This window comes from Struthio camelus, chromosome 1 (assembly GCF_040807025.1).
Source record: "Struthio camelus isolate bStrCam1 chromosome 1, bStrCam1.hap1, whole genome shotgun sequence".
Lineage (NCBI taxonomy): Eukaryota > Metazoa > Chordata > Aves > Struthioniformes > Struthionidae > Struthio > Struthio camelus.
This window is the reverse complement of record NC_090942.1, coordinates 197942494-197960407: the sequence shown is the minus strand read 5'-3', so window position 1 is coordinate 197960407 and position 17914 is coordinate 197942494. Positions and strand designations below refer to the sequence as shown.

Below are 17914 nucleotides of genomic sequence, written 5' to 3'. Positions count from 1 at the left end.
TGAGCTTGAAGAATGAAAGAATGAGCTTGAAGTCCTGGATTTGCTACAGACATTCTGATTAAAGTGGCAATTTCAAGTAGAACATATGGCTTTGTAACATTTGTGAACATGCATCAATGTGAGGAAGTAATAATGCATTACCTCCACCCTTCCAACCAAATCCATGTTGTTTTTACTTTCTTTCCTTGCATAGCTATGCCCTGTCCTGTGGCAGCTTCATTTGCAAGAGGCTGAATTCTCTCTGGTCTCGGAAAGCACTCTGTACTTTTCAAGGGCGACCAAAAAACCTTCATGTGTGGAAGCATGTCCAATCCGCTCTGCTACATAAGAAGCGGGCCTTTGCAGTTCATTTCATTCAAAATAAGGACATTAATTCCTTGCTGAAAGGGATAGTTGTTAGAGCCACTGACAGTTGCCCCCAAATTAAAATTCCTTCCAGTTAGGCTACATACTCTCTGTGACATGGATCTTGTTTTAGGAACCCCGTGGAGCAGGAAGACCCAGGAGGAATAGCATCAGCAGAAATCTAGCAGTGACTTACCGCATCCTAGGGAAGAACTGGAGATAATGAGCAGCGTTTTTGCAGTTGGTGCTGGAGCAAGCTAAAGAGGACCAGTCAGCTTCATTTAGTTTCCAGGAAAACTAAGCATCAGGTACGCTTGAGGGAAATGAATGGTTGGCAGCTACAATCAAATATATTTTTCCAATGTGTTCTGTGGGTTAACAACCTGTTAAACACCAGGAAAAGACATGATGCAGAAGCTCAGAGCTGCAATGTGCTGCTACTGTTGTTTATTACAACCTGAATTTGCATTAAAAATAGGGAAATCTATCAAGTCCTTCTGACAATGGTACAAATGAATAAAATGAAGAGAAGAGCGTGTTCAGATCAGAACGGCAGCAACATTTTGTGACCAAAAATTATTTTTTTTCACTTGCACAGAGATACTAACATTTAGGGGGAAAAAAGAAATACTGCAGAGGCAGTCATTACAGATGGAAGACACTGATTAGCTCCTCCAGCTTTTCCCCCTGAAAATGCAAGATGTATGATACAGCCGACATGAACTCTGTGGGAGGAAGTAAAGGAAATGTGATTACAGATATTATATCCAAATTGAATTAAAGCTGCATTAAAAAACTCAGATTAGCGTACGGTTCCATGCTACATTTGAAAATGTGATATGCATCTGTTACTCATAGACACATAAAGAATATGCAAGGGCATATTTGTCAGAAAACAAGACTGATCTCTGATTCATGAATCCACAGAAACGAAGGTAGGAAGTTAAACTATGGACAGAGCTCCCCAGTACATACATAATCATTAACAACGCAGGCACGTTGCTTCGGATTTTTGTATGTTTGTTAGTTTTTCTTTTAAAGCTTTATTCCATTTTATGTGATCTTAAGCACAGTTATTTACCCCAGTAAATATACCCCAGTATCTATAAAAACTGGATAGTGCAGCTGATCTTTGAAAAAGGCAGACCCATGGATAAATGCATTATTATTGCATGCTGATGTTAGTAAATATTTTCTCAGTTGACTAACAGTCATTGGAACACTTTTCTGTGCTATGCTCATTCACTTTACAGTTTTAAATGGGTTACTAAATCCTTATGACTGCTACAAGTTTTGCTTACAGTGGAATTTAGTTTGAACATACATGTCAAGCTCACTTTTAAGACTGATTTTTTTGGGGGTCATACACTGGCATATATGGAGGCAAATATCTATCTGCTTTCTTGGCTGCAACTGTTACCAGGCAATGAAAAAGTTCTCTAGACTGTGTGACACTGTCACCAGTTACTGTCTCTGCTATGAGAACTATATACATACCACATATATATGGTAATTCTTGTAAAAGACTGTCTGTCCAGTATGACTAGAAGTTTCATATATGCTGACAAAGTGAACTGTAATAAAATAACGCATCCTTCAATTACTTCCTATGCTATGTTACATCAAGTGCCAGAGTACAATAAATTCTAAAATACAAATATGACATGAATAAGTACATAGTTATAAACGAGTAACAAAGACTTTTAAAGCACACATAAAAAACAATCCAGCAATGTGCTTCCAACTGTATTCTACCTTTTTTAAAGCAACAAAACACAGCTGGCACCTATTTATTAAAAAGGATCAGTGTGCTCAAATGTGCTCATAGGAAATAATACCTCTAGAAAAAAAAAATATTTCAATAGAAATATATTTTAAGAACAAAATCAAAGAAAACAGTCACAGAGCCTAAGAGTTGCAAAATACTGCCCTCCTCATACTTCCCCCTTGGCCCTGAAGAAACTCAAGGCTATGAAAAGCTTCAGGAAAGATTTTCAAAGGCATGGAGCTTTCAAAAGGAAGAAAGCCCCTAAGTGGTCTTTGTGCCTTTCAATAAAAAAAGTTCCCCTAGATCGTCCACACTTTAGTCTTCTCTGCAATCACACACCAATTTGCATGGTCAAAGTATGAATCAATAATATGTAGCTCAGGAATATGACGTTCTATCAGTTCAGCCAACTCGCCTTCTTTAAAAACATGGTAATACCTTAGACAGGCCCCATTAGGACCCTGCTGCTGTCTGTTCTTCATGCTCGGGACACATTCATCGACTGTTTTCTGTGGAGAGCAGCCTATTCTGGTTTTGTTCTGAGGTTCGCAGAAAGCTCCTTGTTTTGAGTGATGATCTATTTTAAGTTGTTGTCTGACAGCTAATTCTTTCTGATGTGAAATCAGGTCAGGTAAACACACTCTGCTGCAGCCGTGAATAGTATCTGCAGCCGTAGGGAGCTGTATAGTCTCTTGGCCTAATTCTGAGTAGCAACTTCTGAAAGCCTTGGAACAATGTGACATGGGCAGCATAGGTTTAACAGCCACTTCAAAAGCTGTTGTATTTTCAAAACTTTCTTTGCAGTGTAGAAAAAAGTTGGAAACGTGTTTCAGAAAGCCACACTCCCTGTTTTTTTCAAGTCTTTTTTTTCTGTTTAATTCATTCATCTGAATGCTGTAATTGCGATATCTAATGAGCTCCTCTCGGTGCCACTGATTGCCCAAGTCTAATACAGAGTCAAGTGATCTTGAGAACAGAGACCATCTCAGCGATTTATCAAGAACTGTGCACAGGGGTTTTTTCCCCGCTCCACAGGAAGAACTTCTGGCTTTCCTATATACCTCTAAAGTGTCATCCAACTTATGGCAGCACTGGTTCAAAGCCAGCTTTTTGTCCTTGCGAAGAATTGATTTTTGTATTCCAGGTGAACATGGATCACCCGAGGAGCAGGAGGGAGGTGAAGGATTCCAAGGAACAAAGACATCTTGCTTTTCAAATCTTCTCCGTTTTTGCTCCATTGCCCACACATATATCATTATCTGGCCTCCTACTCTCAAGATGCGAGCCATCTCCCTTATTGCTCGCATGCGCCTCTCTTTCGTTGAAAAATGGTGAATCACTGGAACAGAACAGATGAGGTGAATAAGCATCCCTCAAGACACTAATGAATACAGAGTATAAGGATAAGTACTGGTTCTGACACAACGGCAGCCAGATATTTGAACCACAGGAACTGATTATTTATCTCTTATTGTGCTACGTGTTATTCTCTAATATGTGCTATCTCTAGCAAGTGAGAAGAGTTCATAACATACTAACTTATTCTAAAAACAAAGTAGAATTTAGAAACACATTGACACGAGTGACATCTTTCAGGTCAGCAATAAACAGTAAAACAGTCTCATTTTCTCAATAAATAGTTACCACCATGTTAATGACAAAGCAACCTGGCCCTTTTTAATCCTCACTTAAGGCTCATCTGCAGTCTGAAAGAAGCACTTCTGAAATCAAGTCCATACATGGTTCTTGTAATAGCCAGGGCTAGTTATTCTGTTGAAAACAGCCATTAAAAAAGAACTAAGCGAAAACTGCCTAACTACTTCTCTTCCTTTCTTGACAGACAATAGATAATCCAACTCTTGCTTGATAACCACATATACAATACAGACATGCCTGGCTTGGAGAATGCCTCATAGTTACGACAGTAATTCAAGTAGCAGAACTTTTCTTAAGTTAGAATCGAGGTTAGATTTCACTCTAATTTCAGCAAAAATTTTTGCCCTGAAAAGGGCAATTGATCTCAGAATTGGGAAGAAATTTGCCTACTGGCAGCTCTACAGGCCGGCTCAGGGCTCTCAGACTAAGGCAATTCACAGCAGACAGTGAGGCTGATCAGGTCTCGTGCACAGCAGGGACCTCAGCAAAACTTTAGCTGTGCTAAATGAGTGATGTTACATGAGAAATAAGAATATTAAACAATCCTGGGTTAGCATCGGAAAGAATGAAAACTGAAGATGCTGAAACAGCAAAGCTGTAGAACTAGCTGTACCTAGCCAACCCTCTTCTTTGAGTTGCTTCAGTGGAAATGCCTGGGTCAGGTCCTGCAGATATTTCCACATAAAACACTTCTGGCTACAACGATAAAATAGTTTTTTGGTTACACTATTGAGATGTTGGTTCCCACAGGAAAATAAAAGTTCCTTCAAGGGGAAAAAAAGTGCAAACTTTCAACTCTTTCTAGAAACGTTAAGTATAGAAAACGCTAGCAGAAGCTGTGTGTGTGCAGCCTGTTGGAGTCTGTCAGGGTGACCACCATTCACCATCAGATCCATTTTGCTTCAGAAAAAGAGACACTTTACAATTACAAGAATAACAGCATGAAATCTAGCTGAGATAGGAAAACACTCCCCTTGCAATGAATAGTGCATTCGGTGCCTCTGCAGCAATGTGAGGATCAAAAGACAAGCTTTAAAGAAATAGGGCCTTTTATCATTTAGCTATTCAGCTGCTCTGCCTGTATGTTTCTCTCATTTAACACGAACAGAAATCAATTCCAAAATGCTCAGGCCTTATAGCAGTAGTTGAGAGTTTGGCATTGACACATTATGGTCTTTTTAATTAAAAAGGCATCAAGTACCATTTAAGAAATTACAGTTTATTAATAAAATCCCATGCCGAGCAAAAGTTTATTGTTGTCACAATAAATTTGTGTGATACTCTTAAAAGTTATGGGTGATGTATTACATTCAGAAATGCATAACCCAGGGAAAGAAAGAGAACATCTTCCTGGAGCAACATCAAACGATACTGAAACCACAAATCATCACGAGACGTACCGTACACTATTGTTTTTAATCAAAGCTGAACTTGTCAGGGACCATGATACCCATACAATCACATTCACCTAAAGCAGGCCATTTATCAAAAATAATTTAATTCTTTTTTCTTTACATTAAATTCCTTAAACACTGAAATGTGTTTAAACTGAATTAATAAGGTGCTATTGCAAAGATGGAACTATTCACTATATCTGGCAGTGAGGTATAAATATTCACTTAGGGCCTGATTTCACTCCAGCAGCAACATAAGCCTGCTTCTCTACTCTCTTAAATCTCAGGATTTGCTTTAGATTACCCCAGCAGGAACCTAACTGAGCCAACCTGACAACCTTGGACCACACAGCAGAGGCTCAAATCAGTTTCTCCTGCAACTCCTCCCATACTGGCAAGTTGGAGGCACTGGGGCTGATAATGTCAATCATCTTTCATTAGCTCTTTGAGGTGATTTCACACCTTCCAAACAACACAAAACAAGGGTCCATAGACTTGAAAGTGCATTTGTCATAACGGCCAGTACTCTAAATGAAAGTTAGTTTTGTCCTAAATTGCAGGAAAGAGACTTGCAGGTGGTGAAAATAGTATCAGAGCAGGGGAAACCATCATTTTGGGTTGGATCAAAAATGCATTCAGAGGAAAAAAGCAAGGAGAGAAGCGCAATCTCCTCCTTGCTGCTCTCCCCTGGCTTCCTGCAGTCGGCAGCTGAAGAATTTCCTGAACCAGAGGCTTCATGAATCTTATGTCTAATACAGCGAGTGATGGATCTGTCCTCCACGAATACTTTCTTGGACTCACTTGTACTTCTGATTACACAAATTAATATGTCAAGGGGATCTGCAATTTAATTCTATATATATTTTTAAAAATGGTCCCTTCTGTTTTAAATCTTCCCTGTGGTTCTCTTGTTGTAAGAAGCCATGGAGGTTTACGTGCTATTCAGTAACTTCTATCAATTGTGGGTTCAAGAATGCTATCACTTGTCTCTCAAGTACATATGCCTCTTTTGTATGATACACCTCGTTTCTCAAGTGAAGAACCCTAGCCTGCTAATCCAGCCTCACACAGAAATAGTTTGCATCTTTGGTCCATTTAAGGACATCGACTGGTGCATCTATACCCTTTTAGAGATGCAGAAAACCTGAATTTCATGCAGTATTCAAGATACAGTTGCACCAGTTATTTACCTTGTGTCAGAGCAATATTTGCTGTATTGTTTTCATTTTTCTTCTTAATATTTGAATACTTTTTAGACCAGGTTTGAATATGGAGCTAATGTTTTCAGAGAACTGAAAACTACTCTGATAATGACTTCAATATCTCTCTCCTGAACAGGAATAGAAGGTACCACTGTGAATGTATACTTAGTTCTTTTTTCTGTGTGCATTTCCTAGCATTTATTGACAAGTATTTTTCTGCAATTTTGCACCCAGTCATTAGTTTCACATGAGACTCTTTTTTGAAACTCTTTGCAGTCAGTTATCCTGAATAACTCTATGTCATCAGCAAACTTTATCAGTACGCTATTCATTTTGTTTCTAGGCACAAATTACATAGAAATCGGTTGAACAGCAGCCTCTTTATGGGTGCCATACACCTACACCAACCATTCAACATTGAGTCTTTCAGCACTTTCCACACTTGTCTGCTCGCATTATACCCTTCTAGCTTTTCCTTGCAATTTTCTTTAAGTTTCTTCATTTTTGTCAGTTAATTCTTATGCAGTGTATTTTTTAAGCATTTTTGTTCCTATCAGGAGATTTGATTATAGCTGCAACACAGCCAGTGATAGAATGTGACTCTTGGACCATTACTTCTTGATGTGGGCCTGAGGCACGGATTCAGACTAAATAAGAGTTGTTTTCCCTTTTGCGGATTCTCTGATTAAGCTTTCCAAGAGGCGCCATGCCCCTGTGTATCATTTGCACAAATGAACTAGAGATAATGGCTATTTCCTGATATTGTGTTTTCTCCCCTCAGAGCTCTTGCAGTCTCTCTTCACATTCTGTTGTCATTTTCACCTTGCTTCTCACACAGTTCGTGATATATTCTTGTTATTATATTGTTCTTTTCTGTAGCTTTTTGCCCACTATCCCTTCTTCCAGAAGCTTATCCTCACTCTTTTTCTACAGAACATTCAGTGCTTTCTAGCTGCTATGCAACACTTGTACACTCTCATAGCAATAGTTATAAAAAGAAAAAAAAACTTAAATTCACAATAAAAAAGGCTTTCATATGGTCATGATCATATGAACCAACGCTATGCCATGGATGACGGGACAAGTAGGAACACGTTCAAATTTATTTAATATCCGAACAAATCATTGCAAAAAAAGGAATCTCAATGCAAAAGTATTTGTTTGGGGTGATTTAAAGCATTCATGTAGGAGGAAAAAAAAAAGATGATTCAAAGTAGTGAAAAATGTCACTTTTGCAGGAAGTGATTTATGGAAAAATTAAATTCCGGGAGAACTGGTACAGCGATGTTCAGCTTCCCAGCTGTCTGCTTAGAGGCTCTTGTCAGTCTTTTTTTCTGCCTGTAAAACTACTCCAATAACAATTGCTGGCCAGCTCTGCCAAATATACATGTAATAGGCATCAGTTAGTTAGATTCTGCACAGGTGCTTGTCCAAAACCACTGACAACTACTTGCAGCATTAAGACCTTACCTTGTAGACTAGCAGTTGTTATAAATTAAACATTCCTTTTCATTTTGGCCACACATTCCCTTAGCATACCTAAAAGTCATTCCGAATCAGTTTTTGTACATGTACCATTCATTCCTGCCACTTTTAGTTTAATGGAAAATTGAAAGGTTTTCCATAACTAAAAATATATATAAGTAATTTAGATTTTCCATGGAGGAGGGGGTGAGGAGGAAGGGAGAAAATTTCAAAGAATTTTCTCTTCTTCATTTCATAAGAATATAATTAATTGCTCCTTCTTTTAATTTAATACTGTGACTAATCCTACTAAAAGGGATTATTTAGAAAAAGCAAATGATGTGAGATACATTTTTATGTCCTTCAGCTGTCTTCAGAGAACAAAACTGAAAGCATCAACAACTTTGTCTGAATGTTTTTTAAGAAGTTATTTTCAAAATGAATATTTTAGGTCAGTGATTCAATTTAAACCCTGTTAAATGGCAAAGAAATCTGTGTAATCAGAAATTACTTTTCTCTGTTAAATTTCCTTACTGAAGTTAAATCCCTTTAGAGACATTTGGAAAGTATTTAAGGATCACAGAATCTTTATCTCAGAGACTCTTTTGTATATACTGTATATACACTTCAGATGTCACTTTATCTCTGTCAGTTCTAATAATAGGGACAACTGGAACATATATAGAAGGCATGATTCCAAGTTAAATGTATTCTTTTCATTAGGATGATATCAAAAATACAAAAGGGAGGAAAAATACTAATATACCAAAGAATTACTTAAAAGAATTACTGAGTAAACTTCAAGCAGTGCTTCCATTAAAACTTTTTTCTATTAAAATATAACTCCTTAATTACTTAAATTGCAAAATTTTTACCTTAATTTTCCCATTTTCATAGTTAGCATTAGCAAATGAGGATACTTCCTTTATAAAAATCACTACGATTATGAAATTTAAGTAACTTATTAAAGTCAGGAATATAATTATATGCTTAATTTTAAGCATCTGAATAGCTATACTGGTTTCAGTGGGATTACTTGTGCGTTAATAAGAAAGACGATTCTGAAAAGCTAGCCACAGGTACATAAGAAGTGGGGACACCTGTACCTAAAATCAGCAAAACAGGTTTATAAAATATGGTCAAGTGGAGGAGCGCTCTTTAAGCCTTTCCCTTCCTTTGCTTTCTTCCATCCTCAAGGCCCCTGTTCTGAGCTCAAATTCCTCCTCCCCTTTTCCCACTAACCAGGGTCTGGCTGAAGTCGGCTGGAGAGGACTCAGCCCATGGCAGGACTGCGGTGGCTCAACTGCTGGACTGAATCGCCAGGATTCAGAGGACACTGTCTTTTGGTCTTGCTCAGGCAGCTAGACAAGAGTCTAGGGTTACTAAAGCTTAATGCAGAACATACATTGATGGTGCTGGTTTTAAAATGTTGCGTGACTTGGAGATTGACGAGAGAAACAAGCGCTGAAGGGATCGTGAGGTCTGCACAGTGTATTTCTGTTGTTTCTCAGGCAAAACTCACAGAGATGCCAAGTAGATATAACAGGATCCAGCTTTACAGGGATTCATATGGGGAGCACCAAATATGGCATTTAGGTAAGATTTAAACATCTGAGTAGAAATCAGTGACTCACAAAGTCTGCTCTCTAGCACTGCTTAGTCTTGCTTATGCATTTTCCATTACACAGTCATTGTACATATAGAAGAAATAATGCAGAGAGCAGGGTCCTTCCCTCCAGGATATGTTCCTACACATTAGGCATGGGCCTAGGTTCCTCCTGCTCAGTCTCCTTTTGGCTGTTTGGCTGCAAGTTCTAACGACTGGTGGAGGTTTTCCTCTTCCAACACAGTCATTTTTGGGGGGGGGGGGAATTTGGGGCATGTTCCTGAATATTGGACATATGGGTTTGAAACCCTTCAGACTGAGGAACGAACCGAATCCAGCTCTCTTTCTTACTTTCTCAATGAACGCTCTGAATACTAGGCTACACTGAAAAAAAAGAAAAAGTAAAATTTCTTCTGGACATATTTAAAAAACACTAAGGTCAGACACCCACACCAAAGGAGGCCTTGGCACTCTGGATCTTCAGTGAACAAATGTTCAAATATGCACTTCATTCAGATGCATGAACACCAAGATGCTGACATTTCCCAGCTGTACTTAGCATTTGCAACAGATCAATTCCAGGCAAGGCCCTGCTCAGTTTTGCACGAGCACTCAAAACTTCTTTTGGGGGCACCTTGCTCTCCCCTTGCACTGCACATGCACCTGGTCAGGCATCTGAGCCACTGGGCCACTTCAAGTGCTGCAGCTCCATCCCTATATACTCAAAGCAAGACCTTCTGAATCGGGATCGTAATGTCTTATTCAGCAGGAGAATAATTTTGCCGTATTATAAAATGCAAATTCTGTGCTCAGTTCCCCAGAAGCCTGTTGGGTGACAGCATAAACCTGTAAAAAAAATCCTGTGGAAGCTGCTGAGCTCTGAGCGCTGTTCCACATTGCAAAACCATGGCTGTGTTGCTCTGCACACTGAGAGACCAGAGGACAACAGCCATATATTAAAAAGTTGTGCAGTGATAAGCTGCCACCTCTTTTAATGACATGGAACAGCTGGTCAAGACCTTGTAGCCAGGTAACATATTGTTAAGAACATGTAGCTAAGATTTAAAACAGATATACTGTCAACACGACAAGAGTAATAAGACCACTGATGGCCAATTGAGTTTTAAAATAAATAATTACATTTAAAAATCCTTAACAGGCTGCTGACTCCTAATGTGGAAATTAAACAAAACATAAGGCTATATTTGGAGTTTGCTCCAGTTCTACATTTCAGTAACCTGTAGCAACAGAGGGGCCATACATGACAGAGCAGGGATTTTTTGTGATGCAGATTTTTCTAAGGAAAAAAAAAAATGGAGTCAAGTTTTCTGACCTGGCCTCATCCTGGGATAACTATACATCATCCACCTGAAATAAACTTAGGACATTTTTGATAAATCAATTATAATTTGCATGAATATATTAATGCTAGGAAGACAAAGCTCCTGATTTAAGTAAGCAAGATAAAAGGGAGGCTCCTTGCTGTTGGCGAGAATTGCACTAATACACAACACTGCTGACAAGCACAGGGAAAGAAACTGGGTGAATTACAGACAAAGCCTGCAAATCTCAACCACAGGCTCCAACAGTCATCTTGGAGCTTCTCTGCATCCGTAAGAATTTGTCATAGCTTATTTAGCTATGTATTATTTAATTGTATTATTTGCATTAAATAAAACGGTAATAAGTGATGAACTGGAATCAGGGCCTGTAGATGTCTCAAAAGAAGCAAAGGTACTCAGTGGGTCACCTCACCAAAACCAGAAAATCCCACTATGGATGGCACTAATCCTTTGTCTCTGAGCCCTCTTGTGATATTCAGACTTTCTTACTATTTTGCACCTCTAACTTTCATTAGGGAGGATAGTTGGCTGCTGTGAGAGGAGCTGTATTAATATTAAACAGTAATAGGATATAGGACAGTCAATGGATTTGTTTTTCCCCAAAAAGGCCAGGTGGCCTTTAACTTAAAATAGATAAAGAAAAATAGATGTAGGTCATTTGCTGGCTCCAAGGCAGAATTAAATACTTTGCCAAATCTGACAGATTTTGGTCTAACCTGCCCTTAAAAGCCTCTTAATATCTGAGGTACATAACCTTTGCTGCAAGTTAAGATGATTATTTCTTTTTCTTTCCTATGTAAAGGAAAGATCAGCTTTCTGTAAAAAACATTTATGTATTTGAAGACTTACTACGTTTTCCTCAGCCTTTTCCTTTTTTTTTCTTGACTAACCAAACCCACTTCCTTCACCTTCCTCTCCTAACTCATACTTTCTAAACTTCATCGTTTAAAGCATCTCTGTTTTGTTTGCAAGCTTGATCCCAAACACCAGGTACCACACTCCGAGTAGGACCTCAAAGGTACCAAGCACAGAAGGGTAACTAGTTTTTCTGTCTTCCATACAGCAGTTCCGTTACCATCTCTCGGAACGGTATCGGCCTGTTTTTCTAACAGCATCACACTACTCACACATATTTGGCCTGTTGTTCCTCTGGCCTGACCCTTATTTCTCATTTTGTTCATTTAAAGTTTCCTTCCCAAGTATAGTACTTCCCTCTTGTTGGTTTTTGTATCTCATTTTGCTGATTGCAGACAATCATCTCTCCATCATGTGGATTCCATCGTCCAAAGGAGTTGCAACTCTTCTAATGCAGAAGCCATTCACAAATTGTTTAGCGCTCTCTCCAGCCTGCCATCAAGGTTATTCATTAAAACTTTGAATAGAAGCAGATGTAGGGTGGATCCCAAGAGGGTCCCACTTGAAACTCCTTCTGATTGGACAGTGAACCACTGATCCGTTCTGAGAATGATTCTGCAGTCTTATGTGTTGCCATATTCTTAACTATATTTACTTATTTTACTTACAATGACATGAGAACCAAGATATATCATGGCTTCTCCTCCTATCCTGTCCATCGGGATAGGACACTGTTAAAGAAGGAAAGCGGATTGGTTTGTTCCTGACAAACATATGTTGGCTGTTTCCCATTCCCTTACTATTCTGTAAGCTCTAACACATTTAAAATATTTATTCTAGTATCCTTGCATAAATCTAAGGTAGGCTGGCTTCTTCTTGATGTCTCTTTTCTCCCTTTCAGAATCATTGTTTGCCTTTCTCCACTTTCTGGAGATCTTAAAGACAATCTTCCAATTCAGAGATTGCATCAACTGTTCTTCAAGTAGTTTAAGATGAATTTCATGATTTCCTCACCGTTTGTATAACCGAACTTATCTAAATATTGTTTAACCTGTTATTTCCTTTTTTATTCTAAACTCCCGTGCCCTGGTTAAAACTCTGCTAACTAGCTGATGATCATAATTAACTTTGCAGGAAGACCAAAGAAAAATGCACTGGCCTCCTCCAGTTTTCTCTCTGGTACCCATTATTTGGTCTTCCTTCCTTTTCAGGAACGCACTCATGACTGCATTTGTTTTCCTCTTCCTTGTATGCATCTATAAACCTTTTCTTAGTGCTAATTCACGTTACACTATAGCCATCCTGATTTTGGTCCTTTACACTAATTATTGGTAGCCATATGCCCCTATCTCTTCTTTTTATATGATTTCTTCTCAATTTCTATGGCATTAAGGAATTCTTCATGCTATCATACTAGATCCTAATTACACCATGTTTTCCACTGCGACAGGTTGTTTGTTGTGCCTTTAATAGTGCTTCTTTTAGTGAATATCATATTCTACATACGTTGCTTTTTTGTTGGAAAAAGTTAAAAAAAACTGTTAGATTGCATTCCCAAGTGATCCTTATGAGAAATGAGATTCTTAGGAGAGCTGGCAGTTAGTAATGATATACTTATATGACAAAACTCAGCGCTATGCAGAAATACCCAAGGCTGCACAGAAATAGTCTATGGGGTAAAGAAACAATATAACAATGTCACACTCATGTTAATTGGCACAATAGTGCAATATAACACTAATATGAAGCTGCTTCTGATAGAATCACAGAATCGTTTACGTTGGAAGGGACCTCTGGAGATCATCTAGTCCAACCTCCCTGCTCAAGCAGGGTCACCTAGAGCATATTGCCCAGGATCACATCCAGACGGCTTTTGAATATCTCCAGCAAAGGAGACTCCACTACCTCTCTGGGCAACCTGTTCCAATGCTCTGTCACCCTCACAGGGAAGAAGTTTTTTCTCAGGTTCAGATGGAACTTCCTGTGGTTCAGTTTCTGCCCATTGCCTCTTGTCCTGTTGCTGGGCACCACGGAGAAGAGGCTGGCCTCATCCTCTTGACACTCCCCCTTCAGATACTTGTACACGTTGATGAGATCCCCTCTCAATCTTCTCTTCTCCAGGCTGAACAGGCCCAGCTCTCGCAGTCTTTCTTCATAGGAGAGATGCTCCAGCCCTCTAATCATCTTGGTAGCCCTCCGCTGGACTCTCTCCAGGAGTGCCATGTCTCTCTTGTCCTGGGGAGCCCAGAACTGGACACAGTACTCCAGGTGAGGCCTCACCAGGGCTGAGTAGAGGGGCAGGATCACCTCCCTCCACCTGCTGGCAACACTCTGCCTCATGCACCCCAGGATACCATTGGCCTTCTCGGCCACAAGGGCACACTGCTGGCTCATGTTTAACTTGTTGTCCACCAGGACTCCCAGGTCCTTCTCGGCAGAGCTACTTTCCAACAGGTCAACCCCCAGCCTGTACTGGTGCATGGGATTATTCCTGCCTAGGTGCAAGACCTTGCACTTGCCTTTGTGGAACTTCAGGAGGTTCCTCTCTGCCCACCTCTTCAGCCTCTCCAGCTCCCTCTGAATGGCAGCACAGTCTTCTGGTGTGTTAGCCTCTCCCCCCAGTTTAGTATCATCAGCAAACTTGCTGAGGGTGCACTCTGTCCCTTCATCCAGGTCACTGATGAATATATTGAACAAGACTGGAGCCAGGACTGACCCCTGGGGGACACCACTAGCCACAGGCCTCCAACCAGACTCTGCGCCGCTGATCACAACCCTCTGAGCTCAGCCATCCAGCCAGTTCTCGATCCACCTCACTGTCCACTCGTCTAGCCCACACTTCCTGAGCTTACCTAGGAGGATGTGATGGGAGACAGTGTCAAAAGCCTTGCTGAAGTCCAGGGAGACAGCATCCGCTGCTCTCCCCTCATCTCCCCAGCCAGTCATTCCATCATAGAAGGCTATCAAATTGGTCAAGCAGTATTTCCCTTTGGTGAATCCATGCTGACTACTCCTGATCACCTTCTTGTCCTCCACATGCTTAGTGGGGACCTCCAGGAGGAGCTGTTCCCTCACCTTTCCCGGGATGGAGGTGAGGCTGACAGGCCTGTAGTTTCCTGGCTCCTCCTTCTCGCCCTTTTGGAAGACTGGCATGACATTGGCTTTCTTCCAGTCCTCAGGCACCTCTCCTGATCTCCAGGACCTTTCCAAGATGATGGAGAGTGGCCTAGCGATAACATCCGCTAGCTCCCTCAACACTCCTGGTTGCATCCCATCGGGGCCCATGGATTTATGGATGTCAAGTTTGGACAAAAGATCTCTAACCTGATCCTCCTCAACCAAGGGAATTCTTGAGGACTGGCCTTAGCAGTGAAGACGGAAGCAAAGGCAGCATTCAGCAACTCTGCCTTCTCTGTATCCTTCGTCACCAGGGCACTCGCCCCGTTCAGCAGCGGGCCCACGTTTTCCCTAGTCTTCCTTTTGCTGTTGCTGTATTTGAAGAAGGCCTTCTTGTTGTCCTTGATATCCCTAGCCAGATTTAATTCCAACTGGGCCTTAGCCTTCCTTGTCGCATCCCTGCACACTCTGACAATGCCCCTGTATTCCTCCCAAGTGGCCTGTCCCCTTTTCCACATTCTGTACACTTCCTTCTTCTGCTGGAGTTTGGCCAGGAGTTCCTTGCTCATCCATGCAGGTCTCCTGCCCGCTTTGCTGGACTTCTTCCTCAGAGGGATGCACTGATCTTGAGCCTGGAGGAAGTGATGCTTGAATATTAACCAGCTTTCTTGGACCCCTCTTCCTTCTAGGGCCCTACCCCAGGAGATTCCCCTAAGTAGGTCCCTGAAGAGGCCAAAGTCAGCTCTCCTGAAGTCCAGCGTTGCAATCCTACTCATTGCCCTGCTCCCTCCTCGTAGGATCCTCAACTCCACCATCTCATGGTCACTGCAGCCAAGGCTGCCCCCAACCTTCACCTCTCCAACTAGACCTTCTTTGTTCGTTAGTACAAGGTCTAGCATTGCACCTCTCCTCATTGGCGTCTCCACCACCTGAGTCAAGAAATTATCATCAATCCTCTGCAGGAACCTCTTTGACTGTTTGTGCCTAGCTGTGCTGTCTTGCCAACAGATGTCAGGGTGGTTGAAGTCTCCCATGAGAAGCAGGGCCTGTGATTGTGAGGCTACTTCCAGCTGTCGGTAGAAGGCCTCATCGATGACTTCCTCCTGATCAGGTGGCCTGTAGTAAACCCCCACAACAGTGTCATCCATGTTATCCTGCCCTTTAATCCTTACCCATAGGCTCTCAACTTGCTCTTCATCCACCCCGAGGCAGAGCTCCATACATTCTAGTTGCTCCCTCATATAAAGAGCAACTCCACCACCTCGCCTTCCTGGCCTGTCTTTCCTAAAAAGCACATCCCAGGCACATCCATGACAGCATCCCAGTCATGTGAACTATCCCACCATGTCTCTGTAACTGCAATGAGATCATGGCCCTGTGACCGCACACAGATCTCTAACTCTTCCTGCTTATTCCCCATGCTGCGTGCATTGGTATACAGGCATTTCAGAGAGCCAGTCAAGCATGCAAGCTTCCCAGGAGAGGTGCAAGAGGATCCTCCATAGCCATGTTCCATGCTGTCTCCCCTGGTTGTATGCACCCGCTGCAGGCATCCTGACTTGAGCGGTGTTTTACTGACTCTCCTGCCACTATACCACTCCCCTTCCCCCATCTTGCCTAGTTTAAAGCCCTCCTTACCAGGCTGGCCAATCTGTTGGCAAAGATGCGTGTGCCCCGCTTGGTAAGGTGGATCCCATTGCTCCCCATCAGCTGTTGATCTTCAAACAGCGTTCCATGGTCATAGAAACCAAAGCCCTGTTGCCAACACCAGCGGCGCAGCCAGCTGTTAACTTGGAAAATTCGTCTACTCCTCCTCCTGTCCTTTCCCCTCACAGGCAAGATTGAGGAGAAAACCACCTGGGCTCCCAGACCCTTCACCACCATTCCCAGAGCTCTGAAGTCCTGTTTGATGGTTTCCAGTTTGCCTTTTGTGTCGTTAGCACCCACATGGAAGATCAGCAGAGGGTAGTAGTCCGATGCGTGGACAAGCCTTGGCAGTCTTTCCACGACATCTCTTATTCGAGCCCCTGGCAGGCAGCAAACCTCTCTGGACAAGAGGTCAGGTCGGCAGATAGGTGCCTCTGTCCCCTGCAGCAGGGAGTCACCCACAACAATCACTCGCCGCTTCTTCCGGGGGTTCCTGCACGGCACAGGGTCTGCCAGGCCAGTTGCCTCCCTTGGAGCCATGCCCAGCCTCTCCTCAGCTTGGAGGGCGCTAAACTTGTTCTTCAAGGGTAAGTCTTGAGGAGGAGCAAGAGCCTTTCTCCTTCTACGAGAGGTCACCAGCTTCCAGCCCTCTTGAACAGCGTTATGTACTATATATATACATATATATATATATAGTACATAGTATATAGACATATATACTAGCACTTAGTTTCTTTTTGCTCAGTGTGTCTCACTGAATTTTGCCTTAAAGACATAACCTTATAGAGTAAGCAAACTCCTGAACCTTTTATTTGGATTTTTGTTGCCAAGAGACTCTCCAACCTTGGAAACTTTAACAAGAATTATATTATTGTAATTACATAGACCACATTCAAAGACAGTGTAAACTCGAAGATTAGACAGTTTTACCTCCTTTAGGTTCTCCTCACTTTCTCTGTTAAACTACTTACATGACTGAAAGATCAAGATTAAAATGAAGTTAATTTTCACATACTGGTATTAAGGAAAACCATTTGATGCTATTCACCATTTTTTAGCACTGGGGTGAAAAGGCTGATCAGATATTTCAGTACTAAAATAAAAAATTGTACTGACTTGAGTATCTGACTCCTAAAAAGAGTGGAAAATAATTTGTCTTCACCTTTGCATTTGGAGGAAAGAAATTACTTACCTAAATTAATAGAAAAACCTTTTTCTTGTCCTTTACCTATTTCAGAGTCCAAGAAATCAACATGCAGCAGATTTTATTAATACAGAACATGATCTGGCCAGGTAAAAGAGAAAATCATGTCGACAAACGTAAAGCTATGCTAAAAAATATCAGCACTGCATTGTGATTAGGATTAATTCTTTAGCCAGAGTGGAAATAAACGAGTGCCAGTCCTCCTTCCATTATCGTTAGTAGCAAAAAAACTGATTTCACTAATATAGGAATGGCTTCATCATGCTAACAGTTACAAAACCATCAGTATACAGCAAAAGGGCTGATTTCTGTT

At 41.3% G+C, this 17914-nt stretch overlaps 1 protein-coding gene across 5 annotated transcripts in view; it reads right to left on the bottom strand.

The window, feature by feature from the left end:
* Nucleotides 1-772: 772 nt before the first annotated feature.
* Nucleotides 773-17914, bottom strand: part of LOC104151566 (probable tRNA methyltransferase 9B) — a 51973-nt gene continuing 34831 nt past the window's right edge. For all 5 annotated transcript variants that reach the window (XM_068930082.1, XM_068930083.1, XM_068930081.1 and 2 more), the window contains one exon: nucleotides 773-3452. In XM_068930082.1, the coding sequence (XP_068786183.1) occupies nucleotides 2413-3452 (1040 nt within the window). In that variant the 3' untranslated portion in view covers nucleotides 773-2412. The remainder of the gene's footprint in view (nucleotides 3453-17914) is intronic.